The 23624-nt window shown below is 43.5% G+C and overlaps 2 protein-coding genes across 11 annotated transcripts in view; one reads left to right on the forward strand and one right to left on the reverse strand.

Moving 5' to 3' along the window:
• FAM114A1 (family with sequence similarity 114 member A1) overlaps nt 1-8442 on the reverse strand; it is a 62536-nt gene extending 54094 nt beyond the window's left edge. For all 6 annotated transcript variants that reach the window (XM_045019107.1, XM_045019106.1, XM_045019105.1 and 3 more), the window contains exons 1-3: nt 8376-8442; nt 6592-6786; nt 1717-2063 (exon numbers count right to left, since the gene is read on the reverse strand). In XM_045019107.1, the coding sequence (XP_044875042.1) occupies nt 1717-2055 (339 nt within the window). In that variant the 5' untranslated portion in view covers nt 2056-2063; nt 6592-6786; nt 8376-8442. The remainder of the gene's footprint in view (nt 1-1716; nt 2064-6591; nt 6787-8375) is intronic.
• LOC123371454 (toll-like receptor 1) overlaps nt 8082-23624 on the forward strand; it is a 51666-nt gene continuing 36123 nt past the window's right edge. Inside the window, exons 1-2 of one of the 5 annotated variants that reach the window (XM_045019098.1) lie at nt 8082-8277; nt 14323-14398. The gene's annotated coding sequence lies outside the window, so the exon portion shown is untranslated. Of the gene's footprint in view, nt 8278-14322; nt 14399-19398; nt 19466-23624 lie in introns of those variants that run through there. The other 4 variants (XM_045019099.1, XM_045019100.1, XM_045019096.1 and 1 more) reach the window with 4 other exon arrangements.

A 23624-nucleotide genomic window follows, 5' to 3' on the forward strand; every position in this document is an offset into this window, starting at 1 on the left:
CATTAGAAAACAGAATCCAGCATGTAATAAATGATGGCACCAGGCAGAAAATACAATATAATTACGTTTGTGATTCAACAGTAATGCCATCAGGGAATCTGTGGGAAGATACACCCAAGAGAAGATACTGGCTTATATGCAATGGTGATGTTGCAGTGTTACATTATTTTACGTACTGTCCATTGCATTGCACTTTAGATTGAGGTTTCTGGTGAAAGCTTAAGCTTCTGTGGCAGGCGTGGAGAAGCTATGGTATACAGTCCTACATTCCCTTTCTCAAGAAAATAATTTGTAACAACTAAGATTATCGTATTAGACTATTTTCAGTATTTCACATTTTAATAAGGCTAAGAAACCAATAGCCTTGTTAGAACCTCTATACTACTTCTTTGTAACCTAGCTTCAAAATGTACTGGACCTTTGGCCAGGAAAACAGGTTTATTAGAAAAGGTACATGTGCTTGAACTTCTTCATCCATTTTCAAAGGGGCAGAGTAAATAATCTCTTTCCTCCAGTCCTTGGCCTACAGTTCCTTGTTTGTAATTGATCAGACATCCTCTTAGTTTACAATATAACATGAAGAAGCTGCAGAGTGTGTCCTGGATTCTATTCTGCTGACATGAAAAAATAAAGTAAACAACTTTTGCTTTTACAGGTGTAGCAAACACTATATTCACAAGCAATAGCAATATTGCTACTAAAGTAAGCAGTTCTGTGCTCTCAGCTGAAGTAGAAAAGAACCCTCAACAGCCAAAGATACTTTAATTTCAGATGTCTCACTGTTTTATTATGGCTAATTAACTATAATTTTCAAAGTAGTGGGTAATAATAATATAAATAAATCAATAGTAATAATAACTGAAATATTTCAAGATTTTGTAAATGAGCTCTATGGAACATACAATAGAAGTGCCAGCTGATAATGGTTAAACAGATGGTGAATTGTGGCTATGACTACCAATTAGCTAAAAATAGCAAATATAGCTAGTTTAGGAAAACATCCTCTTGCTTTTGAGCTTGTGTTTGTCCATCTGTCATGTCTTATCTTTAAAGGGCCCTATTCAGCAAAGCAGTCTCACTGAACTCAATGGGATTAAGCACACACCTAAATGCTTTGCTGTATAGGGTTAAACTTAGACTGTCATCTCTTCGGGGAAGGAACTGTCATTATTGTATGTTTGTACAGTTCTACAATGTGGCCCAAATCTGATTAAGGCCTGCAGGTGCTATCACAATGTAAATTTGAAAACAAACACATTCCTAGGACATTGTATAGGTTGCAAAGTCAAGAACTCAGAAATAAGGAAGCACCAATTTATAATTGCATACGTGATCCAATTCTGCCCACTTTTTGGTCCATCCTGTGCACTGAATGAACCGGGGTGTGGGAGAAATTAAAGACTATCATAGTGCATACGCTCAGGGGGGTCAAATTAATGTTACATGGGCAAATCTGACTTTTCCTAACTTTGGAGTGCTTCACTGCAACCTAAACAGTATTATTTTAACACAGATATTTTTGGTATGATTTCCTAGGTTTTTGTAAAAAATTGGCCATGATTATTTCATAGCAAGATGCTAGTGCAATGAATATATTATTTTTATAGCATCCTGTCCTTCGCACAAAGTGGGGAAACATGCTCATGATTCTGTCCTACAGAAAGCTAATTACCATGAAGGAAAGATGTTTTGGAAGAAAGTGGCAAGATTACTTACCGGACTGCTTTGTTCATTTGGTGTCATTTCTGACGCGGGTTCAGGATCAAGGCTCACAGACTCACTGCAGTCAGTAGGTATGTTTTCAGTCACCTCTCCACTGGAAGGCTGATTTGCAATTACTTCTGCAGTCAAAGGATTTTCACTGATAACCATGTCCCCTTCGTGTCCATTACTAGTATTATGAGAAACTTGTCTCTGTTCTTCTTGGGAAGACCCATGCAAGATCCTAGCTGTTTCACTGTGTTCTGCTGCATCATTAGCCAACACATCACTGCTAAGCATTGCCATTACTTCAGGTTTTCCTTCAGTGGGTATTGCATCACTTGAGTCAGACATTTTTATTTCTGTTTAAAAAAAGCAAAGAAATAAGTATATTTATATTAACTAATCAAAGTAATTTCAAATCCCATAAACTCTTAAATGACACAAAGGAACTGAAATAGATAGCCTTCCTCGCCTTCCAACTGCAGATACACAGCATGCTAATAATGACATAGAAGACTACAGAAATCTGTGTTGTAAATTTGCAGTGTTTCATCTATAGAAATCATCAGGGTTCATTTGTGAAGGCTAGTTATAGCCCTTGATCTTGGAGGAACTCCCATTGATGTCAATGAGAGATGCAGGCAGAGATCAAGGAGAAGACATATAGTCCATGTAATGAACACTTGATTGCTTAATATAAAGAAATCTTGCAGACTTAAAACCCTATATAGCCTTGTCCCAGTCTTTTTCTTTTCTTCACATTATAGACTAATAGACTCTAAGGCCAGATGGTCCATTATGATCATCTAGTTTGACCTCTTGCACATTGCCGGCCACAAAACCTCACCCACACACTCCTGTAGTAGGTCCATAGCCTCTGGCTGAGTTACTGAAATTCTGTTTGCGTGTTTAGCATTGGCTTCTGCTAGGTCCCTCCCATTATCTCACCAATGCAAGTGCAAGAAAAGCAGCCCCCCTCTGTCCTACATGTCATCCATATTCTAATCTCATGTGAAAACTGAATTTTTCTTTTCTACAGTCATTTTTTAAACTTTGAACCAGAACCAGAACTCTGTAAAGCATTTTCAAGTACTATTTGTATGAAAGCTGCTATAAAACATGCATTTTGATGTATAAAAATGTGCTCTTCATTAGCAGTGAGGGTGCATGCAGTCCATTCTTAAAAGTGTATTTTGTGACTCTTCCAGCTCTTGCAAATCCCACTTACAGTGAGTCTGATTCTGTACTGATGAAAGCTAGGAGTAACTCTACTGAAGTCAATGGACTGATTCCAGCTCTTGTGGCCCCTTTACACTGTATGGTGTAAAGGTGCCATGCAGTGGGCTCTGGGGGGAATTTCTCTGAAATTCATTTAGTATTTGCAGCCCTAAAGCCCTCCACATGAGCGTACTGCGGGCAGACCTGGGACAGAGACTGCCCAGACAGGTCTGATTGGCTAGCCTGGGTAATGCTAGGTAAAAGCAGGCACTGGAGCTGCTCTAACTTCTACTGGGGACTACTCTGGTTCCCAAAGCAGCCTGGAATCCAAAAGACAAAAAGATGGTGTAAAGCCATCTTTGCATGATATTCCTCCTGGACTGCACCTTCTCTGCTGCACCTCCTGAAAGGCTCAATGAGATGGGATCGGAATCAGGCATAGTGAGTGTAGGCAGCTGATGCACACGTAAAGCTTGAGGGAAAAGCATTTAAAGAAAAACTGAAAATCTATTAAGAATTCAGAGCAGGATATATATGCAAACAGGAAATATAGATGCATCTATTCAAACTCAGCTCTTTACTAATTACCTAGAGCCACAGGTGACATGACTTGACAATTCAGAAGTCTGTTTTACCTGCAAGGTTGCTGAGAACACAATCATATACAGCACAACAGGGGAGAGAGCACTGGAAAATAATTAATAGATTTTAAGGACAGACAGGAATACTCTGATCATCCAGTCTGACTGTATGTATAACTCAGTCCAGAGAACTTCACCCAGTAATTTTTGTAGTGAAAGGAACTGTTCTTCCGTACTACGTAAGTGAACACTATTGAAATTTAGCAGTTTGTAATATCATCAGCTGCTGCAGAGAAATTATCTGAATGTAGGTCTTGAAAGACAAATGAAGGAGAACTGCTTTTCAGATATATTGGGCTTGATTCTTCTCTCATACCAGTTTTACACAAATGTAGGATCCTTAGCTCCCATGGAGTTACTTCAGATTTACAATGACAGTGAGTTTTCAAATATGAATACGTAACTGTCAAGTATACAGTTTTAGTAGGTACATTCCTCATTTTAGGCCCAAATGTACTTCTGTTCCACACAAATCTGGTGCTCTCTCATGTTTTTAATGTTTTTTTTTAAACCAGTAATTAAAGTGATAGAAAATTTTACATGCAATAAATAAGTGAACTCCACATTCAAGCTTTTTCTGGTATATGAAGTTGGTTATATCACTTAGGAATGTAATTCATTCTAACTGTTGGTAACTCACACTTTGGATTTTGGCTACTTGAGTTATATATAGACATATTTGTAATGAAAGACTATACAAAGAATCTGATTGATATGATTGAAGCAGAACTGGCTGGATTCTGATCTTGCTTACATTGGTATAAATTAGGAGTAGTTAAACTGGCAGAAAACCAGAGAGGAGAGTTAATCCTTACATATCTGAAATTAAAACTTTTTCCTTCACTTTTCAGTTAATTCTTGTTAACATTAGCTCATTTTCAGTCCTTTATAGTCTCATAGGAAATAGCAACATTTTAAGTTAAAATCACATGATGATTGTAAGTTAATGAAATTGCATGTATGCAGAAAAATATATAGGTAGATTGGAGTCTGATCCTGTGAGACGAGTGAGATATGAGGGCTCTAAGCAGCTTGAAAGATCACATCCTAAGAAGTACAGAGGACATCACTCAAGTGGTTCCATTCTTTTCTCTCCAAAAGGCCCCAGAGAGTGTTTTGGGGGAATTGTTCATTTGTCCTGAAGGATCTCTTGTCAGAACTGCCATAGAGATTTATTTTCATCTCCTTTCCTGTTAAGAGGTGAATGTAAGGCCATTGGGAGTGAGATGATTTGGGCTGCAGTGCCATTGGCATGCAGAGGACATGCAGGCTCTAGGTTTCATTTTCATCAGTCCCACATGATAGTTTCCAGACCAACTGATTAAGAATTGGATGAGAGGGTGGTGTCAGAAGCTTAATCTAAATGAAATAGTGGTCCTGTTAGTGCATTGGGTTGGGGAGCGAACTTGAAGGCAGGTGAGGGCATGGTTTCAGCAGCCATTAGTTTTTCAGCAGGCATTCATTACTGAAATGGCTTCTCCATGATTTGTTCAAGATGTTTGCTATTTGGATGGTGTTTTGGGAGTCTATGTCCCTAGAATTTCAAGTGGTTTCAGTAGCTCTCTATTCTGGAACTCACATCTACAGACGGTTGGGCACAGCCCAGGTTTGTTGGTTTTTATTGAGGGTGCAGTATGCCTGTTTGGGGCAGGGTTGTCATTTTTTGTTTGTTATACATTTAAAGAGTATTTGTTTTTCCCACTTCCCCTTCACTTCACTGAATTACTTTCCTCCTCCAATTGTCCTCATGCTGAAAAAGACAACAAACAACTGGTACAGTTGTTTTCAGCAGCACTTTACCTGCTGTGTAATGCAGCTTTTAACTTGCACTTCTTACTTAAAATAGCAACATGGGAGACAATTAACATTTCTGACTCTGGTTCTTTGCAAACAGAGAAAGTTATCAATTCCTGAATCTGGTCTCTCTGACTGATCCAGAAAAGATTACGGCTTTGTATACATTAGACCAGGGATCGGTAACCTTTGGCACGCGGCCTGTCAGGGTAAGCACCCTGGTGGGCCGGGCTGGTTTGTTTACCTGCCACATCCGCAGGTTCAGCCAATTGCAGCGCCCACTGGCGGGAAGCAGCGCAGGCCAGTGGGTTCCATGATCGGCCAAATCTGCGGACGCGGCAGGTAAACAAACTGACCCAGCCCGCCGGGAGCTTACTCTGGTGGGCCGTGTGCCAAAGGTTGCCAATCCCTGCTTTAGACCTCTTTTCTTAAAATTTCACATTATTGCTTCCACCTGTGGAGCAACAGAGAATGCTGGGGCAGAGTGACTATCAGCATTTTAATGGCCATGTGATCTACTCCTGATCTGAACAGGAATTACACAGGTGTTAGGGATGGAAATTAAAAAAAAACAACAAAACCATCCAGTGTAGAGAAGTTCTGTGCAGATTGTATAACGAAAATCCATGAGGGGAAAGGAGTGAATATCCAGCAATTACTGCACCTGAGGAAGGAGTGGCAATGGCAGAGTCCAAAGGGTGTACTGTACAGGGCTCATAGTTATCTATTGGTTGAGCAACAACAGTATGCCTGGCACTGCACACACAAGACCTGATCCCTGTTCCCAAGAGCTTTTAGTCTTCACTTTGAATGGTCGCTTAGGGTATGTCTATACTACAATAAAAAACCCGGGGCTGGCCTGTGTCAGCTGATTCAAGCTCATAGGACTCAGGCTCAGGGGCTGTTTAATTGTGATGTACACATTCTGGGGGACATTCCCCATTGCAAGGTCTCTGAACCTGAATGTCTACACTGCAATTAAACAGCCCCGTGAGCCAAAGCCCCACGAGCCCAAGTCAGTGGACACAAACCAGCCATTAGGTTTTTAATTGCAGTATAGACATACCCTTAGAATGTGTGTTAATTATTTACGCTAAACAATTTGTTCCACCTTATAGTCAGCTGTGACACCCTGAGAACCTTTTCCAGACTTGAGGAAAAGCTCTTTGTAGCTCAAAGCTTGTCACTTTCACCAACAGAACTTGGTCCAATAAAAAAATATTACCTCACCCACCTTATTTCTCCAAAATGGTGTGGTTTATTAAAGTTTGTATTCAAAGCTGCAGCTACAGCAATGCTGGAGGTGAGAATTCAAATCCTGTTCAGTGAATTTAGGAGTCTGAAGTGTATTGTTTATCCAATTTTCAATGCAGCATCCTTGGGGCAGAGATGAGTCTTCCTCTGTGTCTGTATAGTTCCATGAATACCACTGACAGTCAATGAACAATAAAAGTCACAGATAAACAGCAAGCACTTGGTGACATTTTAATTATTGGTTTATATTGTTATTTACTTATCTTTGGAAAAATGCATTTACAACTCACACTGGTTACATTTATCACAGTGTTAGCAAAGTTTGCCATTATGAGTATAGCAAATACCACAAATGCGGAAGTACGGATATATTCTGTCTAAGTTTTAATGGTGTTCACTGGCTGATGATTCTGGTGGCATTACATGATGAGAAATAGTTTGTTTCTAGTTAAAGGACAGATTCTATCCAGAGATATTTGCACGCAACTTCCATTGAATTCAGTGGAATTATGTGCATGTATATGATGGCATAATTTAGCACTAATAGCTTAATTATGAACCTAATCTCGCAAAGATTTATATACACTTGTAAATTTGAGTGATACATACATACATACATACATACGACTTTACAGGAGTGGATCCTATATTTGGAAACTCACCTAAGTTCATCACAAGTGAGTGCAATTGGTCAGTTAAACCCCTTCCCCAATGAGCTAGGTAGGTATACAGCATTCTACTAGACAGGGGCTAAAAACAGTTTGCAGAATGAAAGGAAACAAAAACAGCAATGAAAATGTTTCAACCCAGCATAATGTGTAATTCAGGTGGTCATGCACATGATCCTACAAAAAAGAAGCCTACATTCACATTAAAAAGTAATGGAATCAGTTAGCTCCTCTGTATCTAAACTAAGCACATGGAACCATTCTTCTGTAAGTTTCAAGAAGGAAAATTCAGGGCCATGTTCACACATGCTGTAAATGGGCACATCTCTGTTGATGTTAGTGGAGCTGCATCCACTTATACCAGTTTGAAGTTTGCAGTCCTGTGTAAAGTTAGGAAAAGCTACACGAAGCTGTAAGAAAACAAAGATAGCTCCGTAGTTGAGTGCATTCCAAACACTCTCTCTCCTGTTTCCTTGCAGCTGCTGCTACCCTAAAAGCCACACCACACTTTAAAAAGAACACGTTAATAGCAGTAGCAAGTAGTTTAGTAGTTCGTCTCTGGGATTAGCGTGCCCCCTGCTGGTTTCTAGTTTTACATGCAAAGTTCAGAGTTCCTCAAAAGCACAGATGAAAGCACAACTGCAGAGAGGCATTTCAAAATGAATCTCAGTGTGCACTGACGCAGGGTATTTCGTAAATCGTCAGGTGTGGGCATGTTTTTAAGCAGCAGCTGTTTCCCCTTTTGTTAGGGTCCTTAATTAACTGCACACTTGACCTTGATGGGATTCTAAACAACCCCATGGAAATATCAGCTGCAGGGAGAGGTGGAGGAATGATATTTGGGGGCGACGGGTCGGCTCCTAGTTCAGTGAAAAGTGCCGCGAAGCCTGGAAAGCAACTCGCTGGATGGATTTGCTGTTATTAACCCAGCTCTAGCCCGTGCCCCGCTCTCAGGGCACGAATCAGCAGCGGCAGGAACTCTGCTCCGCTGAAAGCCGGTGGGATCGAGTTCCCCCCGGGGCAGGGCAGTTCCTTTGAAATCTCTCTAGACAGTCTGAGAAGTGGGGGAAGAAGGGGAAATCGTGTAGTTCCTTACCGCTTCGCAGCTGAGCCGTGCCTGGGCCGACGCGCCCCCGGCTCCTTCCTCTGCCCCGCCCCGCCCCGCCCCGCCCCGCCACGTCGGCAGGCCCTGGGACAGGGAGGAGGAGGAAGCGGGGCAGCTGCTGGTCGGCGGAGGGAGGGCTCTGGCTCTGGCTTCCAGTCACGCTGGAACTGCTGCCTAATGCAACGGGGCTTGCTCGAGCTTTCCAAGCCGCGCTCCAGCCAGCACAACCTCGTGGGCTGGACAGGGCGGCGCGGCGCGGCGCGGCTTGCAGCGGCTGAAGAACGCGCGGACGGAGGGGCTGGTGGAGCCCAGGGCGCGCGCGGCCCCGGGCCTCGCGCACAGTGACTCCCCTGGTCTGGGGGTGCTGCGGCGTGCTCCTGCCCCCCGCCGGGGCTTTACACTTCTCCGAGCTGACATCAGTCATTTGTATTCGAACAGCCCTTAAAATAACCAACCAGCCACGCCCCTCTGTTTGTGTGGCTCTGATACTTTTTGTGCAATTGACTCAGTGATTCCTCCCCCCTCTTTCTTCTGTGCCTCTAACGCTGACTGACAGACTGAGGGCTTGGCTACACTGGCGCTTTACAGAGCTGCAAGTTTCTCTTTCAGGGGTGTGAAAAAACACCCCCCTGAGCGCAGCAAGTTACAGCGCTGCAAAGTGCCAGGTTAGCTAATCCTCACGGGGAGGTGGAGTACGTGCAGCGCTGGGAGAGCTCTCTCCCAGCGCTGGTGCTGCGACCACACTCACTTCAAAGCGCTGCTGTGGGAGCGCTGTGCAGCTCTTAAGTGTAGCCATACCCTGAGGGAGATTATTAAGCGATGAATGCTGAGCTTTTCCAAGTCGCTCCTTGTAACGGGACTTGGGCACCCAAATCCTGGAGGCAGCTTTGAAAATCTCAGCCTGGATCGAACGCTGCCCGCTGATCAGGCAGGTAGTGTAGACAAGCCCACAGTTGCGACTTAAATACACCAACGTTGGAGGAGCTATTGCCCTGTTATCCCAATGCATTGAAACTACTGTGATCTAATTTGATCACTTTCACGATTTACCAGCTCTCTTTTTTTGTAAGGTTTATTTATATAACTTTAGGCACCTAAAAACCAAAACACAGAACCACCAAGTCTCATTCCTTTCAGGAGGAGAGGACTGTTCCCTTGGGGGAGTCATTTCAAAGTGATTAGCCTCTGAGGAGGAAGGATATTGCAGTGAGTGTTTTTATCTGAGGGTACGTCTACAGTATGAAATTAATTCAAAGTTATTTTATTCGAATTTCCTGAATCGAGTTCATACATTCGATGTTATGTGTCCTCACTAAAGCGCGTGAATTCCGCGGAGTGTGTCCACAGTGCCGAGGTTAGCATTGAATGGCGGAGTGTTGCACTGTGGCAGGCTGGCAGCTATCCCACAGTTCCTGCAGTCTCTGCCGCCCATTGGAATTGTGGGTTAAGCTCCCAGTGGATGGGGCAAAAATATTCTCGCCGGTTTTTCTGGGTGTGTGCCGTCACTCGCTCTTCCCTCCGTGAAAGCTACGGCAGACGCCATGCTGCCAGCAGATGGTGCAGCACGGTGCACCACCTGTCTCCTGGTATGTTGAATCCACTTCGAATGTCCTCTCCTCTTTCTATCTACTCTTTCATCTAACCATTTCCCACCATTTCTCGGCCATCGTGAACAGAGCCACACAGCTTCTGCCGCAAACTCTGTTCTCACCACTTTTTCCATGTTGTTGGTTCTGGGCTCCTGTGGAAGCTACAGAGGGCAACAATTCCCTGCTGTTTCTCGCCCATCGTGAACAGAGCCGCACAGACAATCTGGAGAAAGCAGCGGAAGCTGTCCTGGGCTCCTGTGGAAGCTACAGAAGACAACCATTTACTGCCTTTTATCTGCCACCTTGAACTGAACAGCTCATTTCGTGCCCTTTTTCAAGGATTACCTATGCAGGCGCCATTGCGTGGCAAACATGGAGCCTGCTCAGATCTCTGCTGCAGTTTTGACCATTGTAAATACCTCGCGCATTATCCAGCAGTATATTCAGTACCTGCAAAACCGGGCAAGGAAGCGAAGACAATGCAATTACTTTACTTATGAGGACATGGACACAGACGTTCCTAGAAGCATGGCATGTGGCGATTGGGAGATCATGGTGGCATTGGGCCAGGTTCATGCCGTGGAACGCTGATTCTGGGCCCAGGAAGCAAGCACAGACTGGTCGAATTGCATAGTGTTGCAGGTCTGGGTTGATTCCCTGTGGCTGCGAAAATTTCATACGTGTAGGGCCACTTTCATGGAACTTTGTGACTTGCTGTCCCCTGCCCTGAAGTGCAAAAACACCAGAATGAGAGCAGCCTTCACCATTGAGAAGCGAGTGGCCATAGCACTGTTGAAGCTTGCAAGGCCCGACAGCTACTGGTCAGTCGGGAATCAGTTTGGAGTGGGCAAATCTACTGTAGGGGCTGCTGGGCTGCAAGTAGCCAACACAATCATTGAGCAGCTGCTATCAAGGGTAGTGACTTTGGGAAATGTGCAGACCAGTGTGGATGGCTTTAATGTGCTGGAGTTCCCTAACTGCGGTGGGGCAATAGACGGAACGCATATTCCCATCTTGGCCCTGGCACACTGTGGCGGCCAGTACATAAACCACAAGGGGTACTTTTCCATGGTGCTGCAAGCACTGGTAGATCACAAGGGACGTTTCACCGACATCAATATGGGATGGCCAGGAAAGGTGCATGACACTCACATCTTCAGGAACTCTGGTCTGTTTGAACAGCTGCAGGAAGGGACTTACTTTCCAGACCAGAAAATTACTGTTGGGGATGTTGAAATGCCTATAGTTATCCTCGGGGACCCAGCCTACCCCTTAATGCTATGGCTCATGAAGCCGTACACAGGCACCGTGGACAGTAGTAAGGAGAAGTTCAACTATAGGCTGAGCAAGTGCAGAATGGTGGTAGAATGTACTTTTGGACGTTTGAAAGGGCGCTGGCACAGTTTACTGACTCGGTTAGATCTGAGCACAACCAATATTCCAATTGTAATTGCTGCTTGTTGTGTGCTCCACGATATCTGTGAGAGTAAGGGGTGACTTTTATGGCAGGGTGGGAGGTTGAGGCAACTCACCTGGCTGCCAATTTCACACAACCAGACAACAGGGCAATTAGAAGAGCGCAGCAGGATGCACTGCGCATCAGAGAAGCTTTGAAAGCCAGTTTCATGACTGGCCAGGATACGGTGTGACAGTTGTGTTTGAAGTTACCCACCCCCTATATATATGAAAGAAAATAAAGTCAAAATTGTTTAAAAACTGTTCTTTATTATTTGATGCACAATGCATTGAGAGCAATTATAAGGTAGAGTGGGGGAGGGGGTGGGTAAGTTATGGGGGTGGAGGAGGAGGGAAGGACAAGTCCAGAAACCAAATCAAAAGTTCGCATATGCCAGCTTTCTGGTGCTTGGGCGATCCTCTGGGGTTGAGTGTGTGGGTCCCCATAGCCTCCCGCCTCATGTTCTTGGGCATCTGGGTGAGGAGGCTATGGAACTTGGGGAGGAGGGAGGGCGGTTATACAGGGGCTGCAGCGGCAGTCTTTGGTCTTGCTGCCTTTCCCGCATTAGCTCCACCATACAGTGGAGCATGTCAGTTTGCTCCCCCATGAGCTTGACCATAGCATCCTCCCTGTTCTCATTGCACACCTCCCTCCTCTCTTCGTGTTCCTGTAATGCTTTACGGGACTCCACAATTGTTTGACTCCATGCATTCAGCTGGGCCCTATCAGTGCGGGAGGAGTGCATGAGCTCGGCAAACATGTCGTCCCGAGTTCGTTTTTTCCACCTTCTAATCTGGACCAGCCTCTGGGATGGAGTAGATGTGGGCCACATTGAAACATTTGCACCTGCGGGAGGAGAAAAAGGGAGGGTAGTATTTTAAAAAATACATTGCAGAGAACAAAGGGGGCACTTTGGTATGAGTAAGCCATCACACATGGCCGGGCAACAGAATTAATCTTGCAGGCAGCCCTTAGGGACACGCGGGGTTCTGCTTCTTCTACATTCATTTCAATGCTTTCAAACTGCTGGGCCCCCTTTCCCACAGCAAGCAATGTCTGGTGGGTTTGCCATATAAAAGGAGGGCCTGCAGGCTCTCTGGGATGATCACTGCACACAACAACCACCGCCTCTCCCCGCACGCCACCACGTGGCTCCGATCAGGCTCAGAGCAGGGATGAGCCATTTACTGTAAACGCAAACAACCCAGCACGGCTGGGTTCCCCCCGACCCCCACCACGTGGCTCTGATCAGGCTCTCATTCGCCAGAAGTACCTTCTCCAGGGTCATGGTCTAGGAGCCCGCATTGGGAGTGAGGGGAGGCTATTGGATCCAGCGTTAAGATTAGTTCCTGGCTAGGGGGGGAAACGAATTCCCCACTTGCCGCCTGTGCACTGTCGTCGTCCTCCTCCTCCTCCTCCTCCTCTTCGTCCTTCAGTGACTCTTCCTCCTCGCTCTGTGCAACTCCCCCCTTGCAGGTGTCCACGGACAGTGGTGGGGTAGTGGTGGCATCACCCCCCACAATTGCATGGAGCTCACAGTAAAAGTGGAATGTATGGGGCTGTGACCCAGAGCGCCCGTTTGCTTCCCTGGCTTTTTGGTACGCTTGCCTGAGCTCCTTGATTTTTGTACGACACTGCTCTGTGTCCCTGGAGTAGCCTCTTTCCATCATGGCCCTGGAGACTTTAGCATAGGTATTTGCGTTCCTTTATTTGGAACGTAGTTCTGCCATAACAGACTCATCTCCCCAGCATGCGATGAGATCCAGTACCTCCCATTTGGACCATACTGGGGCTCATCTGCGAATCTGGGACTGTGTGATCTCCTGTGATGGTCGACTGTGCTGCTGGTCACCTGTGCTGCTGGTGACCAAACAGGAAATAAAATTCAATAGTTCCCAGGGCTTTTCCTGCCCACCTGGCTAGTGCATTGGAGTTGAGAGTGTTGACCAGAGCGGTCACAAGGGAGCTTCCTGGGATAGCTCCCGGAGGCCAATAATGTCGATTTGTGTCCACAATACCTTTAACCCGGGATTACGATCTCGATTTAAGTGCTACTCCACTTGCTGAGGTGGAGTACAGAAATTGAATTAAAGAGCCCTTTAAAACGAAAAAACCTGTTTGGTCATGTGGACGGAATCATTTTTTTTTCCGAAATAACTCAGCTAATTCTGAAATAACAGGCTAGTGTAGACCAGGCCTAAAAGGAAGGCGTCACAACCTGAACTCTACACATAAAGGCAGTTTAGCAGCAGGCAAGAAGACAAAATGGAGAGAAAGGTGAAGGGGTGGGGAGGGGAGTTTAGCTAGGATTCATTGACAGAAGTGGTCCAAGGGAGAGTGGTGAGAATTGTGAGCAGAAATGCAGGCAAAGGTAGAATTATAATTTATGTCTGGATTTTGTTACATAACAATATAAAATGTAAGACCCAAAGATCTTCCCTCAGATATGTGCATTCAGCTTCTATTGATATTAACTAGTGTTATGGGATTGTTGTAACTCAGAGGAGAAAGAAAAGGCTTGAACTGAGGGGGAATCAGGCTAACACAGTTCTCCTTGTTAAAACAAATGGATTTATCACAGTGCATATTTCTTGTACTTTGAGACTAACTGTACCAAAATGTAAAAATAAATAAATAGCCGTGTTAACAAGCTGTTTTTCATAGCTGTCATTACGTTTAAATTTTTATGCTGGCACGATGTTACATGACAGGACTGTGTAGATCACGATATGCCACCAAAAATGTAATGTGTATCGATGCCCCCCTCCAACAGGGCCAAATGTATACTTGCCAATATTTTCAATTATTATTATATTGTTATAGATATATTATATCTATATATTTGTTTGTGGTAGCACTTCTAAGCTCCACTTAATTATTAAATTCCTTGTAGAAAACTGAATTCAAAGTGAGAAGGAGAAATGTGTGGAAGCCTTGTGGAGCAGGGGACGCAATGGAGTTATGACAAAGTAAGAGCTGGGAAACAGCTTCTGTCAGACCCTTGTGATAACTGATTAATTCTCATATTTTTTTATTGAGGCAGCGATGACACCCTCATACAGTATCAGCTGTATACCACTGGAAAATTACACAATAGGAGCTAAATGCATCATCTTTTGATATCAAAGAAAATTGGTAGATTGCAATTTCTTGCTTTTTATTTCTGATCCTTCAGTGAAATAAATGTGACTACCTATGTGCAAAAAGTTAAGTATGTTGAGTCCCTGCAGGAGTATTTACAGTATAATACATGAGCATTTGCAAGACTGGGAGCCCTAGTTATTTTTTTCAATCTCAAAAAATTCAGAACTGTTTATACTAATTTCCAGTAAGTTACTGTTCACTTTGGGTACCAACAATGTTGTGAAACAAGTTCTGCATCATCTTTTAACTAAGAGAACGTTGATTGCAGGCTCTTGACAAACAACTTGTGGTTCTTGTCTCCTTATTCCTCCACTTCCTTCCTCAATTTATTGTAAGGCAGGACTCATCAGTTTCATTCTATGGAAAGTCAGTCTGTAGATTCATCAATAGCTTTTTGCCACTAGTGTTGTTCTTCCTCTGCTGGAGTAAAAGAAAAATAGTTACTCTTGTGTAGTGTTGCTTTATGAGCATAAGGATATATGTTATGCTTTATTAAGGAATTTCACTAACAGAAAAGACTCTCAGTACTTCTAAATAAGTTGTGGTGCTCATAGAAGCATCATTAAAACCAGACAACTTTTCAATAAATTTATCAAAGAAAGCACTCTGCAGTTCCCATTTTAAGCTAGGTGAGACCAGAATAAATATTGAGTAAATATATTTCCAGGGCATTTTAATAAGGATAAAAATCAGTGCAGACCAATTATTATTACCAACATATTTTATATGATTTTATTGATTTTTTACATATAGTATATATTGACAATTAAATCTTGAAAAACACAGAGGCTTGTCCTCTGCTTTGTAGTGGATTTGGTAGAATTGTAAAAAACACCACCACTTTTTTGACTTGAGCTGAAGGGGATAAGGGAAGCTTAGTAACTGGAGATCTATTTTACTCTTGATGGATGGTGGAGTTTTGTACCAACAAGGAAGCTGCTCTTAGAGTGTCAGTTTTACAAATTCTGTAGAGGCCTGTGCATGGATCAGAAACATACAAACATATAGCATAACATATAAAGTAATATAAAGTTTTTAGCTAGGATGAATGTGTATTGGAAATGAATAAGCCTATGATACATGTCCTGTTGTTAAGCGTAATGATGAATTATGTTCTTAAGCATAGAGATTTCTTTAACTGAATTTATTTTTCTGTAGTTATGGTTTTAAATTTTGTTTTTGTATTTATCTCACTTTGGCTGATAAAAATACAGTAGTTAATTCCACTTATTGTTTCTTATGAATTAGTACAATGCTGAAATGTCTGGGTTGCAAACACTGCATAGGAATATTTAGTTCTTTCAAAAACAGTTCACACAGAAAATTAACTGTAATCAGAAAGTCATGGAAACATTTATTTTGGTCTCAGGTTTAATAAAAGGTTGTTCTAAATCTAAATATGGGGCCAGATTTGACCTGAGTGTCTCTTTAAATGTGCACGCTATGGTTTCTAGGAATGGTACTTGCTCTTTAAGAAATGAATGAATTCAGTGCTGCAACAGTTTAAAAAAATGTTGAGAAGGTACTAGGTGCAAGAGATGCATTAGTCCTGCTCCTGCCCTCAGTAGGACATAACAAGGTAGTTCTGATTTGGGAGGACATACACCCATACTTATGCTCCAGCAGATGGTTGCACCTATGAATGAGCATGGTGAAGTATAATGGTTAACAGTGCATTAGCACTAATGAGAATGTGCTTGTTTTACTTTTCTAATTCATACTTTTATTTTTAATATGTTAATCAGATAATATATAGGCATGAGTACAGAATTCAAACAGTGTCAATGGCCAGCTAGTTTGGCCGTATAATCAAAGGGCTACCCTACCATAACCACTCTCTGATATATGACAGTCCCCTTCAGATTAAACAAAGTGTATTATGCACCATGTTCACTAGGGCAATAGGCATTTTATAGCCAGGTTGTTGGACTTTGCCCACCTCCTGAAGTTTATCAGAGAGCACAGTCTTTACAGCTGACCATACTTGCCATGACAGAGGATAGATGATAATGTGGTTTGGATATAGCTGGTTTCTGGGCCATTTAGAGTTGTGCAGATGATACACAACACTGTGAATTCTTTTTTGGAAGCATTAAGTGAACATTTTTGCTTATTTAATTTTTGCATATTTTGACTGCACAGCTTTTTGAAGCACATTGGCACAACAGTGGAGGGCAGTGAGTTATCACAGTGCTTGTCCATATTATGTTGTGTTGTCACCTGTATTATCTTTCTCCTCCTTTTCCTGACACCAGGTCTCAAGGCTGATTCCTTACTCTGGCGCTTCGAGTGCAGAAGGTTGGGGCCCGCAAGGATTTAAAAAAATTAATACTGGCCACTCAGGCTTATATTAAACCCCCAAGGTTACAGCTTTTCTCTGACCTTCGCTTGGTAAATGCTGCCACCACCCAAGTGAAAAACTGCCTCTTGCAAATCCTGGAAAAACTCACTTGGGAAGTTTTCCCTAAGACCCCTCATCTTTTCCACCCCTCTCTCGGGGAAGCCGAGAAAGGAAACAAACAAAAGGGAAACCCAGCTGTTGCCATCAGCTAATTGAAAAACATATGCACAGATCTTTTAAGACACAAAACCAATCAGGTTCTTAAAAAAAGTAAATTTTATTAAAACAAACAAACAATAATCTGGAGCTTAGGCTTTTGATAGATTTTAAAAGAGCAATTCCAAAAATTAAGCACCCCAAATAGCTTTTTGGGGGGTTCAGCTTAAGGGTTACAAGCAAACAAAAGCATATGGGGTTAGCACAAAGGAGTCCACAAGCCTTACAGAAAATGAAAGCAATAAACCTAATCACATCAATCTAAACATTCCCTGTCCCTGTGAATCCTTCTAGGTATGGATGATAAATTTTCATACCTGGTCCAAATTTTACACAACTTTCCAGCTGCCTCTGTCTCTTCAGCCCATAGAGAACAACAGAGAGACAAAGGGAAAGCTTTTTTTCCCATTTAAAAAAGTTCTAGCCTTCCCATTTGCTCTTTTGGTCAGGTGCCCACTCCCTTTTCTTTACCTGAGGAACTTTTTAACCCTTTATAGGTAAAGCAAGCTGCCACCAAGAGGGACTTTATAGCTAACTGGCTGGCTGGGTGTCCATAAAAGGGAGCCCCCGCCCCAACCCTTCATTTATCAGACCAGGCTTGATTTAAATTTCAGCAATAAAACATGACATGACTAATGATGTTTACGACAAAACCAGTCACTTTTAAAGTTGTTTCTTTGGCTTCCTGGGCTATACCAATGTAGGGTGACCAGATGTCCCGATTTTATAGGGACAGTCCTGATATTTGGGGCTTTTTCTTACATAGGCTCCTATAACCCCCCCACCCCCTGTCCTGATTTTTACACTTACTATCTGGTCACCCTATACCAATGTTGCATCATGAGTCATTATGTCAGTTCATTGCGTTGTGGCACCCTAAACTAGAAAGATGTGGAAAAAGCCCATTGACTTGAGTGGGATGACTTGCTAAGTAAGTGCTAGTCTATATGAGTTAGGGTGGTAGAACTAGTCTGAATTAGAACTCAAGGAAAGTAAAGTTCTCAGGGACTGTTTTTGATGGTGTTATGGAATTTTAAAAATTAAGATATTGTTATAAAAAATCATCAAGTGGCACTGTCTTACAAGTCATAGTCTTATAGGTTTTTGTTGTTGGTTTTAGCATGCAAGAAGTGTATAATCTTTGAAGAAAAGCTGTGTTATTATGTAACCCATGCCTGCTGGGAATGGTGCTCTTTCCCCCTCTAGTGACACCTAGACCACTTAGCTATTAATGAGTCTGCTACAGCCTTAATTAAAAGGCAAGTGGCTTTTAGCTCACACAGTAAAGGCTCATGCATTTAGCTCCAGAGATCCTAGGTTCAATCCTGCTTGCTGACAGACCCTGGTTGTCAGAGTTACAATTATTTTTGTCATATAGGTTCTTGATGGGAGCTGTGAAAAAAACAGCATGAGAGTTTGTTCTTTGCCTTAATCTCTCCAACAGAGTCAATTTCTTATGTAGAGTTGCTTCGTTGGAACTGGGCATGTGAGCTTGTACTTAGATTTCAGAAAGATGGATTTTCCTGTATGCTGTTTATGACCACCTCTGTTCATGGACTATTGTGTATCATGTAAATAAACTAGTTATACTTAGAATCTACACAGACTCCATGTCATTGATTATTCTTCCAATAGGAAGCTGACTTGCAGGGCCTCAGCATCTGCTACCACTTGACAGAGGGGTGACAATATAATAATAGACCTATTTTTATCTTGACTTCAGTGTAGCTAGCACTGTGATGCCTTTAAAGTAAAAGAGATCTATCATTCTCCCTTTCAGATCAAAATGCAATTTAAATGGGACATAGTTACAAAAAGTACTTTTAGAAACCATTTTATGACAGGAACTTACAATTAAACTGTTTCAACTAAAATGACAAAATGCTCAAAACCAGAATCAGAATCATGCTTTTTGACTTGGATTATTATTTAGTTCCAGGAGAAGATATTTGGGTGTCAATGTAAAACTTGTTCAACAGAAGAAATATTTAATTTATTTTAAAAAAAATTCAGTAGGAAGGAAAAGCAATTGATGGATTGGCTGAAATGAGAATTAAGGAATTTATCCTACTTAGGCTATCGCAAAGCATGAAAACATGCAGTTCAATAATATAATTAAATGAGCAAAAAGTTTTATCATTAATGTCTGGAAAAACATCAATTTGTGGAAAATACATGTGTAATTTCATAAGAAGTCAGTAGATGGCGCAAACAACTTTTGGAAGGTTTGAGTGTTGTTAAATGTCATTATTCAAATAGGCAGTGTTACAGGAAGTTTGCTTTTTGTCTTTTCCTGGTATAAGTTTTCTGCTTATTTGCGCAGCAAGGCTTCCTGGTAAGAAAGAACTATTAATTTATGTTTGTTTTAAATAGACCTCTGATTAACTTAAAGTGTTGTGTACTCTGCATCTTATTTGGAAAATGAGACATGTTTTGTAAATCATTTATGAACTAAAGTTTATTATTTGCTTTCTAGTCTGTGAGTGATTAGGGTAGCCTCATTTGAGTTCAGTAAATTCACTGAAACAAATTATAGCAATATAAACACCTTTATACTGTCAAGTATCAGAGGGGTAGCCATGTTAGTCTGGATCTGTAAAAAGTGACAAAGAGTCCTGTGGCACCTTATAGACTAACAGACGTATTTTATGCTCCAATATATCTGTTAGTCTATAAGGTGCCACAGGACTCTTTGTCTCCTTTATACTGGTATCACTGTGTCTACACTAGAGGGTTCCACTAGAGGGTTCAACTAAATCTATTTTGTGCATGTGTGTGTTTTCAGGATTGGAGATAAAGCAAACCAATATATTTTACCTGTATCAATTATATATTTTTACATCAGGTTTGTGTCTTATAATGGTGTCTTACAAAATACATGGTCATGCTTATATGACTTTTCAATATATTCAATATATTTTGTGTATTAATATAGAGTTCTAATCTTAAATATTTAAAATGTTTTTCAATTATGACAAGAATTCATGATATCAGGAGTGCCTGGAGTTCATCTGTGGAGAAAACAACAGTTTGCAGTGTTGTTGTTGTGCCCGTGTTGGTCCCAGGATATGAGCAAGACAAGTATCAGAGTAGCCGTGTTAGTCTGTATCCACAAAAACAATGAGGAGTCTGGTCGCACCTTAAAGACTAACAGATTTATTTGGGCATAAGCTTTCATGGGTAAAAAACCCACTTCTCCATGCATCTGAAGAAGTGGTTACCCACAAAAGTTTATGCCCAAATAAATCTGTTAGTCTTTAAGGTGCCACCGGACTCCTCGTTGTTTTTGAGCAAGACAAGGTGGATGAGGTAATATCTTTTATTGGACCAACTTCTGTGGGTGAAAGAGATAAGCTTTTGAGCTGAAGAAGAGCTCTGTGTTTTGGAGCTCCAAAGCTTGTCTCTTTCAGAAAACAGTAGCAAAGTTTGCTTTTAGTCTCTCTCTGCCTGCATTCCTCTGGGTTTAGCTAGCTGCCTGCTGAAGATTACTGTCGGCTATGTCAGTCACCGGTTTTCCTCGCTGTGCAGTTCTATTAGCCTGTCAATCATATTGCTCTGATCCGCTCACCCACTGTGCCAGGTTTATACCTGTTTTAGAGTCTGGTCCTGGGAGGGTCTGATCAGGTGCTGCCTAAGCTCAGAGTGAGAAATGAACATGTGACAAGAAGTGAGCTCCCAACATCTGTTTTGATCTTAGTAGCTCAGATTTTGACCCTTTGTCAAATGAACATTTATTTCATACTAAATGCAACAATCTTGGATTAAATAATAGTTTACATTTTGCTTAAGAACACAAATAAAATTGAATATATTCCGATTTTAAACACCACACTCCCCCTAACCAAAAATACTATACAAAGCCAAGAACTGGTAAGCTTTATTGGCCTCACAGGCTCCGTCTGGAAGTACTCTACCAAAACCTCTGTCTCATGTCTCTGGTGCGGGGTGGGTGGAGGCCTTTGTTTGCCACCACACTTAGGTAGTTCCTTGCTGCATTTACACCAGTAATACATATATATGGCTAGCATGACTGCCTGGGAGGGCATTGACTGTAATTCCATTCAGCCATTGTAGAAGACTTCAACCACAACAATCTGTAGTTAACATTAGGTTTTATTCAATTTACTTTGGGTGGGTGGTGAATGGTCTTTTGGATGAGACCTTAAAAATCAAGCTTTTGTCTGTTCTCCGTGTATAATAAGGATCCTATAGAACTTTAAACACATTAGGGATTTGCCCCTGTGAACTTGGCTTAAATTCCTCACCACTACCACACATATGGGTTGCCTATCTGGCTGCAGCCTACCAGGTAGGAGCATGGGCGGCAGGTTATATATTTGTGTGGGGCCCGGGCCCCAGCAATATTCAGGGCTGGGCGCCCTGCTCCAGCAATAGTTGGAGCTGGGTCTCTTCCCGCCCCCCCCCCCGGTCCTGCCTGGATCGGCCCCGGCCATCGCAGGTCTCCCCCCGCCGCCGCGACCCTGCCTGGAGCAGGTCCCAGCCCCCGCCTGCCACCCCCCCTCCGCGTGTTCCCCCCCCTCCGCCGCGTTGTGTTGCGTCCCTGCCTGACAGAACGCAGCGCGCCTCTCCCCTGCTTGCTGCCCGGAGGGCTCCCAGCAGATTTGCTGTCTGCTGCCGCAGGGTCCTAGTGCCTGCCCACCGCCAGTACTGGCAAGGCAGGCTGCCCTTACCCTGAGCCTCTCCAACCCCAAACCCTCAGCACCAGCCAGAGCCCTCATTCCCCCCGCACCCTAATCCTCAGCCCCAGCCCTGAGCACCCCCACATCATGAACCCCTCATCCCCCTGCACCCTAATCCTCAGCACCAGCCAGAGCTCTCATTCCCCCCGCACCCTAATCCTCAGCCCCAGCCCTGAGCACCCCCACATCATGAACCCCTCATCCCCCTGCACCCTAATCCTCAGCCCCAGCCAGAGCCCTCATCCCCCTGCACCCTAATCCTCAGCCCCAGCCAGAGCCCTCATCCCCCCGCACCCTAATCCTCTGCCCCAGCCCTGAGCGCCCCCACATCATGAACCCCTCATCCCCCCGCACCCTAATCCTCTGCCCCAGCCCTGAGCGCCCCCACATCATGAACCCCTCATCCCCCTGCACCCTAATCCTCAGCCCCAGCCAGAGCCCTCATCCCCCGCACCCTAATCCTCTGCCCCAGCCCTGAGTGCCCCCACATCATGAACCCCTCATCCCCCCGCACCCTAATCCTCTGCCCCAGCCCTGAGCGCCCCCACATCATGAACCCCTCATCCACAGCCCTCACCCCACACTCCAAACCTCTGCCCTAGCCCTGAGCCCCCTCCTGCATCATGAACCCCTCATCCACAGCCCTCACCCACAGCCCAACCCTCTTCCCTAGCCCTGAGCCCCCTCGCATCATGAACCCCTCATCCACAGCCCTCACCCCACAGCCCAACCCTCTTCCCTAGCCCTGAGCCCCCTCCTGCATCATGTACCCCTCATCCTCAGCCCCACAGTCCTCACCCTGCACTCCCTCCTATCCCCAAACTCCCTTCCCCTTCCCACACACCCCTTCCCAACCCCAAACTCCATCCCAAAGCCTGCAGCCTTCACCTCCTCCTGCACACCCACCCCCTGCCCCAGCCCAGAGCCTGCACCCAGCACCCTTCCTGCACCCTAATCCCCAGCCCAGGATCTGCACCCCAGACCTCCCCCGCCGAGCCCCCTCCCAGAGCCTTAGGCAGGTGGGGGCGGAGTTGGGGGGGGCGGAGTTGGGGGCGGGTTCTGGGCCCCACCAAAATTTTTACAAACTTGCCACCCATGGGTAGGAGGTGATTGAATTTTCCTGTTGCTCTGCTTATCAAGTTTAAGTGCTTTGGGATCATTCAGAATGAAAAGTGCCATGACCACGTCTCTCTCAAATGTTAGTTCTCAATTAATTATAGACCCTAAAGATCACAGATGTTGTGTTTTAACTCTTATCAATTTCATTGTACTACAGAGCATTCTGACTCAAAAAGAAATTTTGGGCATGAGAAAATGGACAAAGAATGTATGAATGTATATGTAAATAATTTGACTCTAATGATCAACACTCAGGAATAAAGAAGAGGATTTATTTTAATAAAGCAGCTGGAAAATGTATAGCCTCCTTTCAGCTGGTCCTTACCTATAAAACATGGCTGAAATTATGTCTTGGCAATAAGTGCAGGGAAAGAAAGATGGCAATGTACATTTCAGGGCCTTATTTAGCTGTGCTGTAACATCACTTATGTAAACGGGGGGCATTTCACTTAAGGTTTGATCCTGCACAGCATAGAAGGAGTGTTGTCCATACAAGCACAAAGTAAGAAAATTAGGGCAGTGAATGCTGCTTTGCCCACTCCTGTTGAGCTGTAGTACAGAGCAGCCAAGTTACTCATGCCTAATAGCAGAAGTAAGTCCTAATATGGGAACATATAGCTAAGTGTCTCATGCCATTCTGAGGATTGCATTTATACTGCCATTCTCTGCCCATAT

Source organism: Mauremys mutica, chromosome 5 (assembly GCF_020497125.1).
Source record: "Mauremys mutica isolate MM-2020 ecotype Southern chromosome 5, ASM2049712v1, whole genome shotgun sequence".
NCBI lineage: Eukaryota > Metazoa > Chordata > Testudines > Geoemydidae > Mauremys > Mauremys mutica.